Below are 18,038 nucleotides of genomic sequence, written 5' to 3' on the forward strand. Positions count from 1 at the left end.
AGGGTGGTGAATGATTGGGATGTGCACAGAACAGCTTGCATCAAGCGCCTATGCTTTGTTTCAACAGTCATTTTCTGCTAACAGATTCCCTTTAAATCAAAAAAGCTACAAAAATCAATGATCGATCCTCCTAGACAACCCTTTAAATTCCCCTTACTTCATAGTGACCAAATCTGGTGCAACTTTTTGGGTTAGTATTGATAATCCATCCTGAAAGAAGGGCACCAGGCACACATGGCAAAGCAGAGACTTTCCTCAATGACCATTGATGCTGCTGATATTATTGGAGACACCCCCTCCCCGCCAGAGAACACATGACTGGATATGACTATTTTCGGAGTTGGTGGGCACCAGTAGACACCCCTAAACTGACTGATCTAGGAGCAAATATGGGCCGACTTGAGGAACCCACACATCTTTTATGTCTGTTGTCTGACCTGATTTTCATAATTGGTTTTCATGTCCACCCTGCACCATCAGACCCTTAGGTTACTGATAGAGACCCCTTTTTTTCCCATTACATCCATGATGGACAAAACTAATCACCCCAAAACTATTTTCTAAAACCTCTTATGACTCGATACGTTTGTTTAATGGCCAACCATGTATGATCCTGTTGGAAAACGAGAGTTGTGCACCTTATCCACTCTCCTTTCAGACAATGTCCTTTAAAGGGGACCTGTCACTTGTCATTAATATATACAGTATATTTTTTTACATGATGTAAATGCCGCTATTCTCCCGATTATGGCGTAGTTTTCCTTTTTTTCCTGCGCCTCTCCTTTCCAGAGTTATGGCCACGTTTACCTTATATGGAAAAAAAAAGTTCTATTTAGCCAACTGGGAGAGACATCTTCAAGGTGACGCCCACGAAGAACTGCTGGGCACCACGCCCACTTGCCCAAAAAGAAAAGATTTGTATACAGGGAAGAGAAGGCGGTGAGTTCTCCTTCAATGGAAGTCTTCAAACAGAGGCTGGACAGACATCTGACTGGGATGATTTAGCGAATCCTGCTTTGAGCAGGGGGTTGGACCAGATGGCCCAGGAGGTCCCTTCCAACTCTACGATTCTATGATCTGATTCTATAAGGCCATATCTCAGGAACGGAGAGGCGCAGCAGCAAAAGAAAAACATCACTGGATTCAGGAGAACAGCGGCGTTTACACCAGGTAGAAAAAAAAATTATATATCTATCTATGACAAGAAACAGGTCATCTACAAGAGACCATAAAACATTAGATGTAGGTCTCGACACTGTCCTCTGAACTTAAGAGTGGAGCGTGGCTAAGATGGATACATGGACGCACAATAAACAAGTAAGGATTTTTTCTGGTGCTGGATCTCATTACTCCAACCCTGAATCATGGGGTAAGATATCCTAGAGGTTATTGTCCCTACTGTTAGAAGAAAAGGGCGATATGACCTCAATTTTTTCCAGCACTGGTGGAGAGGAGAACTTCTTTGGTAAGCATGGTTGAAGCCAACATCTTCGTCGTGGGTTGTCTCTATAATCTGAAAGCTCATTGGTCAAATGTCTTCAGCCAATCACTATAGATGCCTTCTAGATAAATTCTTTCTGGGACCGCCCCTGAGGAGCCACGTTTATGGCACGCAGATCTCCTGACTGCCATGCTATGTCTATAGTCAGATTACATAACGTGTAACATAATAGCAAAAACTATAGGCTGTATAGCCATATGTATTCGTGTATGAGCAAATGCAAGCCGATGGCAAAGCAAAGAAAAAATATATATATGTATATCTCAAGCCTCCATGATGGCATAACACAAAAAAAATGTCTGTCTCTGTGAGAAGGCGACAAGGACACATGAAAGGGAGGGTGATGTTGGATATAAAGCAGCATCAGATGGAAGAAGACAACATTTCTGTGGAAACACAAGACAATAGGAAAACTGATACAATACCTTTCACTACCTTATCCAGATAGTGGGCTTGGGGAATAAAAGACAGGACATTTAAGGTAGGGTTGAATAAGTGCTGGGTGCTAGCCGGCCGTGCACGGGCTACAAAAGCACAAAGGGACAGAAGAGAAGCCGCGTTATATAGCCATGAGACGAAGCCGGCTCAGAGGAACACACACACATGCACGGAGCCTGGAAACCTTTACAATGGAAGCATTCAGTAGGAAGCTGCACTTGGATTTCAGCTCTTGAGAGAGTTTCTTTCTGCAAAAGGTAAAAACTGCATACCTTAAAAAGGGATTGTTCACTTTGGGATATTTGTTTAGCAAACAAACTTTTATTAGTAACCTAATTAAGGGGGGGGGAGGAATCAGTAAGTAATTAAAGGGGTCCCCACATCCGGTAAGGACCACTTTGATGACAGCCAGTGAGCTCAGACCCAATAGATTGGTCACCCTACAGTTCAGAAGTTGCCCAAGCTGCTCTCCACCAGCAGTAGGCCCTCCACCGACGACAGGTTGACCTCCCTAAATCTTTGTATGTTGAGCTTTATGGCTGATGAAATATTTATAAGGGTCCTCAAATGCCACCAGCTGGCACCTAAACTCCTATTGTATGGGTGTAGAGAGACCATAGAGATCTATGGATTCCGGCACCAAGAAAAGAGTGCCCATATATAGGACAATGCCCTGCATCCTTTATGCCCCTGGGATTGAAATTCACAGACTGGGGGTGAACTTTTCTCTTAGAAATGAGTAACTGCTATATGGATCTCTAATACTCCATTCACAGCCAAAGCTGCATAGAAAATTCCACTAGCTGCAATTTGGAAAGGCATAAGCCTCTGGCTGAATTGTTTGAGTGCGCTGCCCCCTGCTGGATGGCATTCTAGGCCATTGTGACTGCCCAGAAAGGAGAATATGTTAGGAATCACAGTTCCTTGCACCATTGCTATAGGGGGTGCAAGGAAACATCTTCAACCCTGATCTATGCACACTTTCCACCAGCAGAGGGCAACAGTGAGAAGCAAAATCCTGCGCCGTTATCTGTTGAATGCAGCTCTGGATGTGACTGGAGTATAAAATGCAAACTTCTCCATAATATAATGTTTCCAAGTGGATCTGGGTGATGTGGACTCGACTGCGCAGTCCCATATTTTTCTTTTCCGAATGCTTCTCGGTCCTATAAAGGCATCCTAAATGCATCACGCGGAGCAGCGAGGGGGCAATTAGGGGTTTTATTTTTCGGCTATAAAGCAGACAATGACACAAATGCACATAGAGGGAGGAGGGGCGCCATGCAGGTGAGACATCACACAAGGACAAGGAGGAAGCTCACTGCCACCAAGAGATCATTGCCAGTCAATGTCCTTTCATCTGTGCCATACTACTGGCTTTTACCACTTTCCCCTCTCCTCGGGGGGCCGCGCTGCTCTCTTTTCTGTGACCGGGACCACTGCCATAAATTCACTCAGCCAATTCCAAGTCTCCAAGGTCAGAGGATATGCGCCCACCACAGGGGGTCTACCTGCCCACCACAGGGGGTCTACCTGCCCACCACAGGGGGTCTACCTGCCCACCACAGGGGGTCTGCACGTCCACTAGATGGGGTCTGCTCGCTCATCACAGGGGGGTCTACTCGCTCATCACAGAAGGGGGAGGTCTACTCACCCACTACAGGGGGGTCTGCTCGCCCATCACAAGGGGGGTCTGCTCGCCCATCACAAGGGGGGGTCTGCTCGCCCACCGACACCGCGGCGAGAAGGAGGGCGACAGTGAAAAGCTCGCAGAGGCTGGTACTGAATGGGGCGCTGTAATGTCAGATAAAGGGGATTCCCATATTATCATTTAAAGGGGTGCTCGGGAAATATCACATTTCTGTAGTGTTATTTAAAAGGGGCATTCCTGTAATATGTAAGAGGGAGTTCTGGAATTAGAATTTAAAGGGATAGTCCAGTGAAAGAGTGCAAACGTGATATATCATTTACAGGGGTATCCCAGCATAAATTAAAGGGTTTTTTTTCCACTAATATAATTTAAACAGGTATTCCCATAATATAATTTAAAGGGGTATTCTGGTAATAGCATCTAAAGAGGTATTCCTTCCCAGCAAGCGATGGTGTGTCACTAGGGCATGCCATCACTTAGCAATGGCTGAAGGTCTGGGCTTCCTCACAATGAAAATGCCATATTGCTGTTTTAGTGCTGTATCCCTTTAACAGTTTTTCCACTGTATTCCCGGCCACCTTTTCAATATATTGGGGCCGGCTGCAGTTCCCTGCACGGATAAGTTCTAGAACTTTCTAATAGTCTTTGTTTTTCAATTTCCAAGATCTCTGCTTGCCTCCCTACAAACCCTAATAGATCTCACACCTTCGCGTTTTCTACATGTTGCTTCCAGTCTGGACTGTAAACTATATACTGGATGCAATTGTAGCAAACACTCAGCGGGGAGGACTATTAGATATGTTCGGGTCAACTCACTGACAGCAAGCAGAGACTTAAAAACGGTGAGGACTTAAGGACAATGTATACTAGAAAGTTGCAAAACCTTTTAATGTCCAAACATTATACGCTACTAACAGAAATTAGAGAACCCCTTTAAAAGATAACCGTTCAGGACCGAAACTAGTGGTACGGCTGGACAGGTCTTAAAACAACAATAAAAATGATACCTGTCTTGTAGTGATCCGATGTACCAGCCCTGAGAAATCAAGCTTTGAAGCTACATGCAAATTAGCCTGGGGGTGTGTCAGCGCATTTGGACACGGACACGCCCCCAAAGCACTTCCGGGCTAATTTTTATGCGACTTCGACTCTTGATTTCTCAGCGCTGGTACATCGGATCACTACAAGACAGGTATCTTTTTTATCGTAAGATTAGGACCTATACAACCAAGCCACTAGTTTCAGTAGTAAAATCCTTCTGATGGGATCCTTTAACAACTGCATGGATCAGGATATCTTATTACTTATTATTCAGATGGATAATTAAAGTATTAAAAATAATATACAACTCACTTGCACACTGTTACTACATATAGGGAGGAAAAAAACCTAAATATACTGTATTGTGTTTCACCCGCCCCATACACACAGCGAGGCACTATCACTGCATGAAACTTATGAGTGACTGTGACCAGTGACGTTATGGCCGATTAACACCAGGACAATGAGGGTCCATGACTGCAATATCCTCCCAAAAAGCCCGCTAGTAACAGGAAAATGTTCTGTAGACCAAAACATCCTATTTGTCTGGTTTTTTTTAAATGTATAAAAGTGCGTCTAAAGGAAGAAAACTTCAGTAAAGTCTCAGCAGAGACCTCTTCCAGGATTCAAGATGTTTTGGAAGACACTTTCGGGAAGTTTTTTTTTTTATATATAAACTTAAATGCTTGTCTTTTGGGCAAAAAAAGAATAAACTTTAGTGTCCAGTTTGGATTTTTAAGGCTGTTTGATTCTCAGCACAATGAGTGAGTTAACTGAGAATCTGTCAGGGAGCTCATCCTGAAAGGAGAGAGTTTGCGACCCCTATTATCCATCTTCGGTGCTGATGTGTGTCCGCAGACCACATTCAAGGAGAGCTGAACTGTGATGTGGTCAAAATGAGAGGAGCTCAGAAAAAGGAAGGATGAAAGAGTTACAAACTTCCCTTTCTGAAGGAGTTCGCTGATGGATTCTCAGTAGCTCTTCTGCAAGCAGTGGGTCCATAGAAGCCAATGGGTGCAAAAAACTTAAATAATGTTTGCATTTGAGAGTTATTAAAGCCCAATAGACTGGCAATTACAGAAAACAAATGCCCCTGACCCAACGTGTTATCTTCTGCTCAGTGAGCCACCAGATGAGATGGTAAGTATGGTACTATGGGTGAAAGGTCAGTATGGCCCAGTCCAACAGGTGGCATAATCAGCACACATTCACACCCCCATCGATCGCCCTCCACCGATCAGCTGGCGATTTTTTTTAGGCAATTCTATGCAATAATTTTTTTTTTTTTCCTAATCACCAAATGAAAGGACATTTTGTTACAACTGAATATGAGGAAATGATGATGTCAGAACTAAGAACCCAGGACGGAGCTGCACATGCCGCACGGACGCGCGTCGCCGCCGCCGAGCATGCCTGTGTCACTTCGTGTCGTTGTTCCCCCGCGACTCGTCCTACCAATAGTGCAGTGCTCTCCGTTCCAGCCGGGGCTGCATTCACACTTCCCGTCTCGGCAGGTGCCGTGCTCGTTGCAGCGGGGGTGACATGCCCTCTGATCGCAAGCCGAGCCCATCCAGCCCTCGTCACAGCGGCAGTTGCCTCCGATGCACACGCCGTGGCCACCGCAATCCGACGCGCAGATTTCTGCGGGGAAGAAAATGATAAAGAAAAGAAGAAAACAACACGATTAATAATTGGATTAACCAACCGTGGATTTTTTTTTTTTTTTTATAGTGTTTTCACAATGTCAGCTGAAATACTCTGTGCTGCTGGGAGACCGCTCCTTCCAGTATCTCTCATTCTACGGTGTCCATCTGGACTCCATTTTCCTGGCACTGTCCCTGTTGCGTGCAGCCCCGATAGGTCCCAGCTTAGGAGGAAGCGCTCCTGAAATACTCTGCTTCCTCACGACCCCTACTCTGCTCACTATCCGCCTGATACACCGCTCGTCTCTTCATCTCGGTGTCCCCCGGACACACGCTGCCCGCTCCATATTAATGCCGTGTCATCATCGCGTCATCCCGATCCTGAAATACTCTGCGCTGCTAGAACCCCCTTTTCTGTCCACCATCAAATCCCCCTCACAGCATTGTCCTAAATGAACAGGTTACTCAGTAGACGAGTATACGCAATCTCCAGAAACACTCTGTGCTGCTGCGACAGGTGCGGAGTGCAAAACGGATTACAAGTATCCTCCATGCTTTACACTGCAGGCTTTTTTTTGTCCACCTTGTTTTCCCGAGACCCATCCTGTCCATATATCACTTGCAGTGTGTGCAGTTGATTATTAATCCTAATTACAAGAAATCTCCATTCTGTACACTGCAGGCTGCATCCAAATATATTTTTATGCTGTCTTTTTTTTTTCCTTTTTTTTTTTTATTTTTTATTTCAGCCAACTTGTTTTCCGAGACCCATCCTGTCTGTAGATCATATAAATAGCTGCAGTGTGTGCAGTTGATTATTAATCCTAATTATTAGAAACCTCCATTCTTTACACTGCAGGCTGCATCCATGCAAAAAAAAAACAAAAAAAAAAATTAAATTTTTTTTAGAATTTATTTTTTTTTATTTTAAGTTTGGACCTTCTGAACCCTTTAAAATTCACGTTATCCATCCGAATAAGTCTCCACGACACGTAGGAAAGGACATCAATGAGCGTTCTGGCCAGATACCTCGCCATTGTCCGAGAAGTATCCTGCTGCTCGCTAATCCTTCCTGACAATGAGAATTTTATAAGCAGATTACAAAAAAAAAAAATAAGAGGATGGAAGTAGATGCCGAAGGTCTCCCATGATTGATTCGCCTATTTGTCGTCTCCGCGTATAGCTTTTGTGCCAGGAAAATCCTAGGGGACCCGCGGGCGGGGGGAGGGGCGGGCGAAAACTTTCCTGCAGAACGTTACAGAAGTCATATTTAATTAAAAACTGGTTAAGTGTGAAAACAATGCAGGAATAAATGACTGATAATGCAGCCGAGTGCTACATCGGCCGCGTCGTGGCTTGTTAATCTGCCAGCCTGACGGAATTTCATTAATTTCGACAGCTCTTTTTCTCTTCTTTCCCCCCCCCCCCCCCTCATATATTCCGTCATTAACGATCGTTTTCCTCGGTAAATCTTTATGGTTTACACAGCGGGACAAGAGAAATAAATGTGGGTGAAAAAAACAAAAATAAAGCACAAATTTAGAAAAAAAAAAAAATGAATAAAAAAAAAAAAAAAAAAAAAAAAAGGAATAGTAAAGATATTAAAAAAAAATGGCAAGCATTTATTCTTTCACAGTGGAACTTGAAAAATAAATGAAGGTAATGAAAAATATTTAAAAAAAAAAAGTGAAAATGAAATAAAAATGGTAAGAGAAAAAAAAATAGAAAAGATAGTAAAAATAATAAAAAAAATAAAAGAGGCAAACATTAATTTTTACATTGTGGGAGAAGAAAAATAAATGTGGGTAAGAAAAAAAAAAGTTACATTCAAATGTAAAAAAAAAAAAAGCCACAAATTGGTAAAATGATTAGAAAAATTTAAAAAAAAAAAAAAAAAATAAGAAAAGGCAAAAGAAAAAAGTAAAAGAAAAAATAGAAGAAATAGCATTAAAAAAGCATATAAAAATGGCAAAATGAAAGTTAAAATTGGAAAAAAAAAATGTAAGAAAAAAAAAATATTGAAAAGTTAAAAAAAAAAAAAAAAAAAAGAAGCCATTTTTCCCCCTTTACAAAATGGGACAAGTTTTTTTCTAATAAAGTTTAAAATTTTAAGACAAAATGTAATAAAAAAAATAAAGTAAAAAGATAAAGAAAGGAATGAAAATAGTGTTTTATGGTGGGTTTACACATTTTGAACCCTCACCTTTTAAGAACACATTATACAACACTGTATAAGGTAAATGATGCTATTCAGTATACATACAGCGTACAGTGAGCTCCCTCTAGTGGTGGCTGAAGGGAACCAGAGTCTTACTGAAGTCTATGCAGGGGATTTGGAGCTGTGTGTTAGAAAGTATACAGATAAATAAAGAAATGACTTCACACTAACCCCGACTTCCCAAAGTTATACCCCCATAAAAATGAGTAAGGACCCTCCCACCAAGAGGTCCAGTAGGACAATATAGGAGAATGTGATCTGGGCCCCATGGCCACTCTGTGCCCAGTACAATGGCTGCTTTGTTGGATTCAGGATAATCCGTCCGGTGCAACAGATTATCTCAGACGTCAATGGGAACCTTCTCCTCTCACTGCCGGTTACAGCGGACTGAGAAAGAACAGGAAGTGTCAGGAAAAAGGCTGTGGAAATTTTGGAAGACATTTGTTAGAAGTTGTAATTTTTTTTGTAGCCTGAACATCATAGAAAATATCTCAGCAAACCCCCGAGGCTTCCGGCAGGAGAATTACTACTACAGATGTGAAGGTAAATAATGGCTATGACGCATCAGAGAGGTCCAAGGGGTCTGCCCTTTAGGGACCCCACTGTATGCTGCTATTAGTCCCAAGGCAAATGCCGGACAGTGAAGCCGCGTGTGCGCCAAGAAAAACAATGAACTATGGGAAACTGCAACTTCTGGGGTGTCTACAGTTCACTTAGCTCCATAACAGCGCCCACTCTACAGCGGACACATGTAAAATGGGGGATTTCCATCACAACACTTATACCAAGCAACAGCCACAGGGCCGCCCCCCCCCCAAGAGGGAGCCACAGGGCCGCCCCCCCCCCAAGAGGGAGCCACAGGGCCCCCCCCCCCCCCCAAGAGGGAGACACAGGGCCGCCCCCCCCCAAGAGGGAGACACAGGGCCGCCCCCCCCCCAAGAGGGAGACACAGGGCCGCCCCCCCCCCCCAAGAGGGTAACACAGGGCCGCCCCCCCCAAGAGGGAGACACAGGGCCGCCCCCCCCAAGAGGGAGACACAGGGCCGCCCCCCCCAAGAGGGAGACACAGGGCCGCCCCCCCAAGAGGGAGACACAGGGCCGTCCCCCCAAGAGGGAGACACAGGGCCGTCCCCCCCAAGAGGGCGACACAGGGCCGTCCCCAAGAGGGCGACACAGGGCCGTCCCCAAGAGGGCGACACAGGGCCGTCCCCAAGAGGGCGACACAGGGCCGTCCCCAAGAGGGCGACACAGGGCCGTCCCCAAGAGGGCGACACAGGGCCGTCCCCAAGAGGGAGACACAGGGCCGTCCCCAAGAGGGAGACACAGGGCCGTCCCCAAGAGGGAGTTACAGGGCGGCCACCGGTAGGGCGGCCACCGGGAGGGAGACACAGGGCCACCACTGGGAAGGAGCCACGGAGCCGCCACCACACCATAGTCACGATGAGCAATCTAAAGAGCAGCCAATGAGCTGTAGCCAAAGAATCAACTGATTTAATTTTTTTTTTTAATTTTTGGAAGTTATTAATTTCTTTATAATTTTGTGCACACCGTATTTCAAAGGGGCGCCATCAGAAAACCAAGTGTAGTTCAAAAAAGAATCCCACACTCCACTAATATTTAGATACAATTTGCTCAAATTGTTTAAAATTGCACCAACTTAAAAGGAAAAAAAAGCAAACATCTAAACTGCAGTAAATTCAAGATTAGTATCAAGTAGTAAACCAAGTTTCTTCTGAGGGATCCAATTCTGCCTTATTAGTGCTGACCTGATTAGTTTACAAAGCGTCTGCAGGGACTGGGAGAGATAATGAGATAACAGACAATAAGCTCTTAGGAGCAAAACTTATTTTGCCAAATACAGTTTACGGAACCCGTTGTACCCATAATACCGCAGCCCTATAAATTGTATGATTATGACCGACACAATCCTACACTAGCTCCATACCTAAACCCTAAAGGGAATGTATGAGAAAATGACCCTGCTGTTTGTGTTACTTGTATTTTATTTTCACCTTTTTTTTAACTAAAAGATATGTTCCTGTACATAGGGGTGGTATTATAGTAGTTATATTCTTGTACATAGGAGCAGTATTATAGTAGTTATATTCTTGTACATAGGGGACCGTATTATAGCAGTTATATTCTTGTATATAGGAGCAGTATTATAGTAGTTATATTCTTGTACATAGGGGCAGTATTATAGTAGTTATATTCTTGTACATAGGAGCAGTATTATAGTAGTTATATTCTTGTACATAGGGGCAGTATTATAGTAGTTATATTCTTGTACATAGGAGCAGTATTATAGTAGTTATATTCTTGTACATAGGAGCAGTATTATAGTAGTTATATTCTTGTACATAGGGGCAGTATTATAGTAGTTATATTCTTGTACATAGGGGCAGTATTATAGTAGTTATATTCTTGTACATAGGAGCAGTATTATAGTAGTTATATTCTTGTACATAGGGGCAGTATTATAGTAGTTATATTCTTGTACATAGGAGCAGTATTATAGTAGTTATATTCTTGTACATAGGAGCAGTATTATAGTAGTTATATTCTTGCACATAGGGGCAGTATTACAGTAGTTATATTCTTATACATAGGGGCAGTATTATAGTAGTTATATTCTTGTATATAGGAGCAGTATTATAGTAGTTATATTCTTGTACATAGGAGCAGTATTATAGTAGTTATATTCTTGCACATAGGGGCAGTATTATAGTAGTTATTTTCTTGTATATAGGAGCAGTATTATAGTAGTTATATTCTTGTACATAGGAGCAGTATTATAGTAGTTATATTCTTGTATATAGGCGCAGTATTATAGTAGTTATATTCTTGTACATAGGAGCAGTATTATAGTAGTTATATTCTTGCACATAGGGGCAGTATTATAGTAGTTATATTCTTGTATATAGGCGCAGTATTATAGTAGTTATATTCTTGTACATAGGAGCAGTATTATAGTAGTTATATTCTTGCACATAGGGGCAGTATTATAGTAGTTATATTCTTGTATATAGGAGCAGTATTATAGTAGTTATATTCTTGTACATAGGAGCAGTATTATAGTAGTTATATTCTTGCACATAGGGGCAGTATTATAGTAGTTATATTCTTGTACATGGGAGCAGTATTATAGTAGTTATATTCTTGTACATAGGAGCAGTATTATAGTAGTTATATTCTTGTATATAGGAGCAGTATTATAGTAGTTATATTCTTGTACATAGGGGCAGTATTATAGTAGTTATATTCTTGTACATAGGGGCAGTATTATAGTAGTTATATTCTTGTACATAGGAGCAGTATTATAGTAGTTATATTCTTGTACATAGGGGCAGTATTATAGTAGTTATATTCTTGTACATAGGAGCAGTATTATAGTAGTTATATTCTTGTACATAGGAGCAGTATTATAGTAGTTATATTCTTGCACATAGGGGCAGTATTATAGTAGTTATATTCTTGTATATAGGAGCAGTATTATAGTAGTTATATTCTTGTACATAGGAGCAGTATTATAGTAGTTATATTCTTGCACATAGGGGCAGTATTATAGTAGTTATATTCTTGTACATGGGAGCAGTATTATAGTAGTTATATTCTTGTACATAGGAGCAGTATTATAGTAGTTATATTCTTGCACATAGGGGCAGTATTATAGTAGTTATATTCTTGCACATAGGGGCAGTATTATAGTAGTTATATTCTTGTACATGGGAGCAGTATTATAGTAGTTATATTCTTGTACATAGGAGCAGTATTATAGTAGTTATATTCTTGTATATAGGAGCAGTAATCTTTTCCTTCCTGCTGGGGCATCAGGGCTGTAGTGATGAATGATGAATCTGTAAGTGTTGTGTGATCTCTTAGGCAGATATATTTCTAAGCAGATGGCAAATATTCAATATTTCATTCGTTATCTGCCCTGCTTCGTGGAGTGACAATGATCTTCCTCTGCGTTTTACACCCGCATCCATGTATTTAATAAACTTTAATCCCTGCCTTGTCCTCCTGTCTTCCTGAATCGATAAGACAATGCTTATTGAGCGCCGCAGAGAAAAAAAATCCTCGTGAATAGATGTCCAAGATTACACGTGACAGAGCGGCTTCTATGAAGGAGACTCACTGCCAGGGGCCATGATTGGCTTTTGACCTTCTTCCATATCAAGATCTGAAAAAAGCACTTGTCCTTTGGCAGTTGCCACAAGGGGCCAATACAGCGAGGAGGACGCTCGGCCTGCGAAAAAGATTTTCAGCTTTTTACAAGGATCCAGGAGGAGGCCTCATTTTTCCCATTAAAGTCACAGATTGCACATTTGACCTCTGACAAGGCTGTGAAAACCCTTGCGACTGTAAAAGATTGAGGGAAAAAAAGACAAAAATAAAAACTATAAAAAGCCCCTGGAGGGTCTATGTGTTGTAGAAGGCTGGCGGAGGAGGTTGCTTTATTCTTGGTGCTCATCCGCGGGGTGGTTCATTACGTATGTCAGCGATGAGTGTGTCCGACTTTTTAGGGAGTTTTCGTAAAGAGCAAATTGGGAGGAAATTTTTCAAGGACACCCTGCCAAAAATGGGCCAAATGCAATGAATCCCAGGCTGGCAGTGGGCACCATACTCATGTCATGCCTCATTAATGCCCAACCTTCCCCAATGGTGACCTCTGAACACGAAGACTAGAAGGTCCTTCATTATGGCCCATTTCCCTAATGCGTTATCCATACTTGCCAACTTTTTTGGCATACCCCATGTGGTAGGAGAGCGTACCCCCCGTGCCACGTCCCACTAATCTTCCACACCCCACCCTGCCCACTATATAGGCTTTGTGTGCCACCAATGCCACCCAAAACCTGCTTTCCAGAAGTTTTTCAGAAGCTCCGGTTGCACACGAGAGACTCGGCACCTCTTCTCGGAGTCCAGGAGGTCTCCCCCAGCTTTGGGAAATCTTTTTTTTTTTTTTTTTTTTAAAGATCCATACTTCTAGAATTTTGCAATACAGCAGGTTGGGGAGGGGGGGTAAGAAAGAAAAAAAAATTCTGCAAGTGTGGACCTTCAAAAAAATACTTTGTATTAATAAAAAAAATTCAAATAAAAATAGTAAAAAATTCGTAAAAAAAAAATATATATTTTTTGCAATGGTGAACGAGTCTCGTCACCAAGTTTGCCATCATTTCAGAATTCCTCTCCTTTTGTACACGGGGAGGTCTCCGCACAGAGATGGGTCTTTCGCTGTGTCGGCTGTGCACAATCCATTTGTCCCGCACCTCGCTCCCCTGCTAGCTGATGTTACAAACCATCTGTTAAGGGTTTCTTAGATGTGAATTAGGCACCAGCTTACGGACCATTATTGGAAGTGCAGCCGCCAAGAAACAAATGGTTACTGATGATAAAATGTGGCGAGGTGCATGTTCTGTACAGCTGAGAGATTCATTCTCAAATGCTGGTACCATGCCCCCCATGTGTGCCTATGCAATATAATCAACCAGTATTGTATATCTTTCGGCTGCCACTAGGGGGAACTCACCAAAAAAAAAAAAAACAGATTTTGGAGTTTAATTAGGAGTCTAAAAAAAAAAATCACCCTAGCCCACCAGGTGTATTCCATATTAACCCTTAATATCTAGACCTCAATGATTATTACAAATTAATTTTTAACTAATCCGAGAACTCTAAGTATTGGATATAACCCAAAACCAGTCCTAGACCTTAAACCCACATACCACCTAGGGCACCAGGAATATTGCATAATAACCCATAACCACATCTAAATCTCAATGAATATTAGCCATTAACCTAGCCCATAACCACCTATAGACCTCAAGTGGGGAGATATTAACCAACAAGCTATGTAGACCACCAGGGATATTACATTAATATCCCTGAATCACCTGAAATCAATTGGTTAACATCCAGAATCACCTTCGACGTCCAAGAAAAATAAAATATTAACCCATAACAATTCCTAAAACATAAGGGATATTAAGTAATGCTTATAAGTCTCCCAGACCACCAGGCATGTTAGATAATAACCACAAATCCCATAGATTAATTGGGATATTAAATATACCTGGTGGTATAGAGGGTTTGTTGCATAAAATCTAATATCCCAGGTGGTCTGTGGGGTATGTGAGTTAATATTGAATATCCCTTGCATTCCAGTAGTGGTTATGGGTTAATATTTAACTTTATTGGAGATCTAAGGTGGTTGTGGATTAATATACAATATCCCTGGTGGTCTAGAAAGTTTGTAGGTCAATATCTTATACTTTTGAATGTCTACGGGTGATTATGGTTTATATGTAATATCCCTAAAGGATTAGGATCAGTTAAGGATTAATATCTAGTTATTGATTTAGATGTCGTTATGGGTTAATATGCAAAATCCCGTTTGGCCTAGGGGGCATGTGGGTTATTATTTAAAATTCCATAAAGTATAGAGGGTATGTGGGTTATTTAATATCCCTGGTGGTATAGAGGGTTTGTGCTTTATTTAATATCCCTGGTAGCATAGAGGGTTTGTGGGATATTTAATATCCTTGGTTGTATAGAGGGTTTGTGGGTTATTTCATATTCATGGTAGTATAGAGGGTTTGTGGTCATTATTTAATATTCCTGGTGATATAGAGTGTTTGTGGGTTATTTCATATTCATGGTAGTATAGAGGGTTTGTGGTCATTATTTAATATTCCTGGTGATATAGAGGGTTTGTGGGTTATTTAATATCCTTGGTAGCATAGAGTTTGTGTGGGTTATTATTTAATATCCCTGGTGGTATAGAGGGTTTGTGGGTTATAATTTAATATTCCTGTTGTATGGAGCGTTTGTGGGTTATTATTTATTATCCCTAGTGGTCTAGAGGGTTTGTGGGTTATTTCATAACCCTGGGGTCTAGATGGTTTGTGGCTTATTGTTAGCTATACACCCATAAACACCACAGTCCTGCAGAAATGTTAGATTTTAATCCTTATCACCCTAGACCTCCAGGGCTATTAGATAGTAAACCATAACTACCTACAGGGAGCCAGGGAACCCTCCTACACCTTAACGGATTTTATATATTAAATAGTCTGTATACTATGAAGACCCTGCTCTCCCCACCCTCACGGAGTACAGATCTATGCACTTTAGAATCTATTTTCTCCATAAAGGCAGCAAAAGAAGGTAAAGAATTAGATTACAAGACATATCCACACTACAATTCTAGTTTGGATAACAGAACAAAAAAAATAAATTAATGTCTAGCAAGATCCCTAGATCCCCAGGGATAATAGATATTAACCCATAAACACCTGCAAAAAAATATTAGACATTAACACATGACCACCTTAGCCCTCCTGAAATCGGAGGATCCAATACCACAATGAAAAATAAATATCAATTATCATCATGTCATCTAAGGTGATTAAGTGGTTATTAATGGGAATTTTGCCATCTGTGACAAGGGAACCAACGCATTCCTGAGTCTGCCTGAAATGCGTCAGCAGAATTTGATTATTTTTTTCTACTTACATTGTCATTTCCTTATGCCAGAGACCAATCTTATTGTCCCCCATCTGACAAGACATTTACCAACGCGTTTCATGTTGCTGTCGTCCATTACAATGTATGCATCACCAGCAGGACATTTTTTTGACTTGTGATTGTGACCTTCCAACCAGGACCAATGTTTATTCATCTTGAATATTAAATAGAAAGTCTTCTTCAGTCTCCTGGAGGACATGATGCCTCCTCTGGAGAGCTTCACACCCTCTAAATGGAAGCTTTACAGCAATGGAGAGAGGTGGGAGTATCACCCTGAGACAGCGCGCGTCGGGGCCAGAGTGTCCTTTGGCATCACATGAATTTAACATGAGATTTCATTTGCAAACTTTGGAAACCTCTAAGCCTATTGGGGGGGGGGGGGTTCCTTTGCTTCATCACAAAGTGTGGGTTGATCAATGAGATATGACAATGTTTAGAAAGATACATTAGACACACAGTGGGAATGCCAGCACACGCATGCTGCTAGCGGTCGGAGTTTATCCATCATGGGTTATAGAAAAGGCAGGATCACATTTAAAATCTGTTTAGTCAACTGGAAAGATTGCGCTTAGATGACGGTACGGTAAATGGGGGCTTCTGGGTCAGGGAGGAAAAACAGCTGTTAGGAAGCTAATGATTGTAACAAGCCTGCAAAGAGCGCGAAACGCGGCAGCGTAAACACAAGGGTGGGAAAATAAATGCAAACAAGCAGATGTTAGAAAGCTGCAAGTCCCGGGCTCCGACGTGAAATCTCTAACGGGCCCCCCCCAACTAGCATATCCCATTTATTGCGCCACCAAGCCGCACACCTGATCCAAAACAGATGAGACATATTGGAGATTTCTATTAAAAAAACAAAATTTTACTAATAAAAAAAAAACCTAAACAATAAAAAAAAAAAATAAATAACCAAAACACTCAAAATACCGATCACTTTTCGACCCCTCTATTTTTTTTTTTTATAAAGCTCAAGCTTACCTATTGAGCAGTCGTGACCTGTCCAGTTGGCGTCGCAGGTGCAGATACCAGTTTCGGAGTGTAAGGTCCCATGTCCGGAGCACTGATCCAAACAGGTTGCGCGAGGATTCTCGCAGCTCGTCCCGCCCCAGCCGACGGCGCAGTGACACACTCCTTGCACGCATACTCCTCGCCCGGAACATGTGGGATCCATACAGTCCACTAAAATTCATAAAAGAAGAGTCTAAATCTAAAAATAATGATATCATATATTTTATAATACAGCCATCTTGTATTCATTAGAGGATAATTAATCCTATAAAAATAAAAAATTATTATAAAGTATATATTTACATTACATACACAGATAAAAAGATGTATGCACATATATATATTTTTAGATCTACTTTTAAATAAATCGATACAGCGCGGTAAATAAGTATTTGATACGCTGCCGATTTTGCAAGTTTTCCCACCTACAAAGAATGGTGATGTCACGGTAATTTTTTATCACCTGTGTGAGACAGAATCTTTAAAAAAAAACAAAAAAAAAAAAACACAATCACATTGTAGGATTTTTACATAATTATTTTGCATTTTATTACATGAAATAAGTATTTGATCACCGACCAACCAGCAAGAATTCTGGCTCTCATAGTCCTGTTAGTTTTTCTGTAAGAAGCCACCTACTTTGCACCCATTACCTGTATTAACTGCACCAGTTTGAACACATTACCGGAATAAAGAAAACATTTGTCCACACGCTCAATCGCACTCCAACCTCGCCACCATGGCCAAGACCAAAGAGCTGTCCAAGGACACCAGAGACAAAATTGCACACCTGCACAAGGCTGAGATGGGCTCCAGGACAATAAGCAAGCAGCTTGGTGAGAAGGCAACGCAAAATGACTGTCAATATTCCTTGGTCTGGGGCTCCACGCATGATCTCACCTCGTGGGGTAAGGATGATTCTAAGAGAGGTCAGGAATCAGCCCAGAATATCGCGAAAGGCCCTGATCTATGACCTGAAGAGAGCTGGGATCATAGTCTAATACATACC

General features: G+C 41.6%; 1 protein-coding gene across 6 annotated transcripts in view; it reads right to left on the bottom strand.

The window, feature by feature from the left end:
* Positions 1-1,162: 1,162 nt before the first annotated feature.
* The window catches only part of LOC141084475 (teneurin-4-like), a 1,565,389-nt gene continuing 1,548,513 nt past the window's right edge, over positions 1,163-18,038 (bottom strand). For 5 of the 6 annotated variants that reach the window (XM_073569176.1, XM_073569174.1, XM_073569177.1 and 2 more), the window contains 2 exons: positions 17,000-17,200; positions 5,647-6,272 (listed from right to left, as the gene is read on the bottom strand). In XM_073569176.1, the coding sequence (XP_073425277.1) occupies positions 5,983-6,272; positions 17,000-17,200 (491 nt within the window). In that variant the 3' untranslated portion in view covers positions 5,647-5,982. Of the gene's footprint in view, positions 2,188-5,646; positions 6,273-16,999; positions 17,201-18,038 lie in introns of those variants that run through there. The other variant, XM_073569175.1, reaches the window with a different exon arrangement.

This window comes from Dendrobates tinctorius, unplaced genomic scaffold, assembly GCF_039654945.1.
Source record: "Dendrobates tinctorius isolate UK_male_01 unplaced genomic scaffold, ASM3965494v1 ptg000023l, whole genome shotgun sequence".
NCBI classification, from domain to species: Eukaryota; Metazoa; Chordata; class Amphibia; order Anura; family Dendrobatidae; genus Dendrobates; species Dendrobates tinctorius.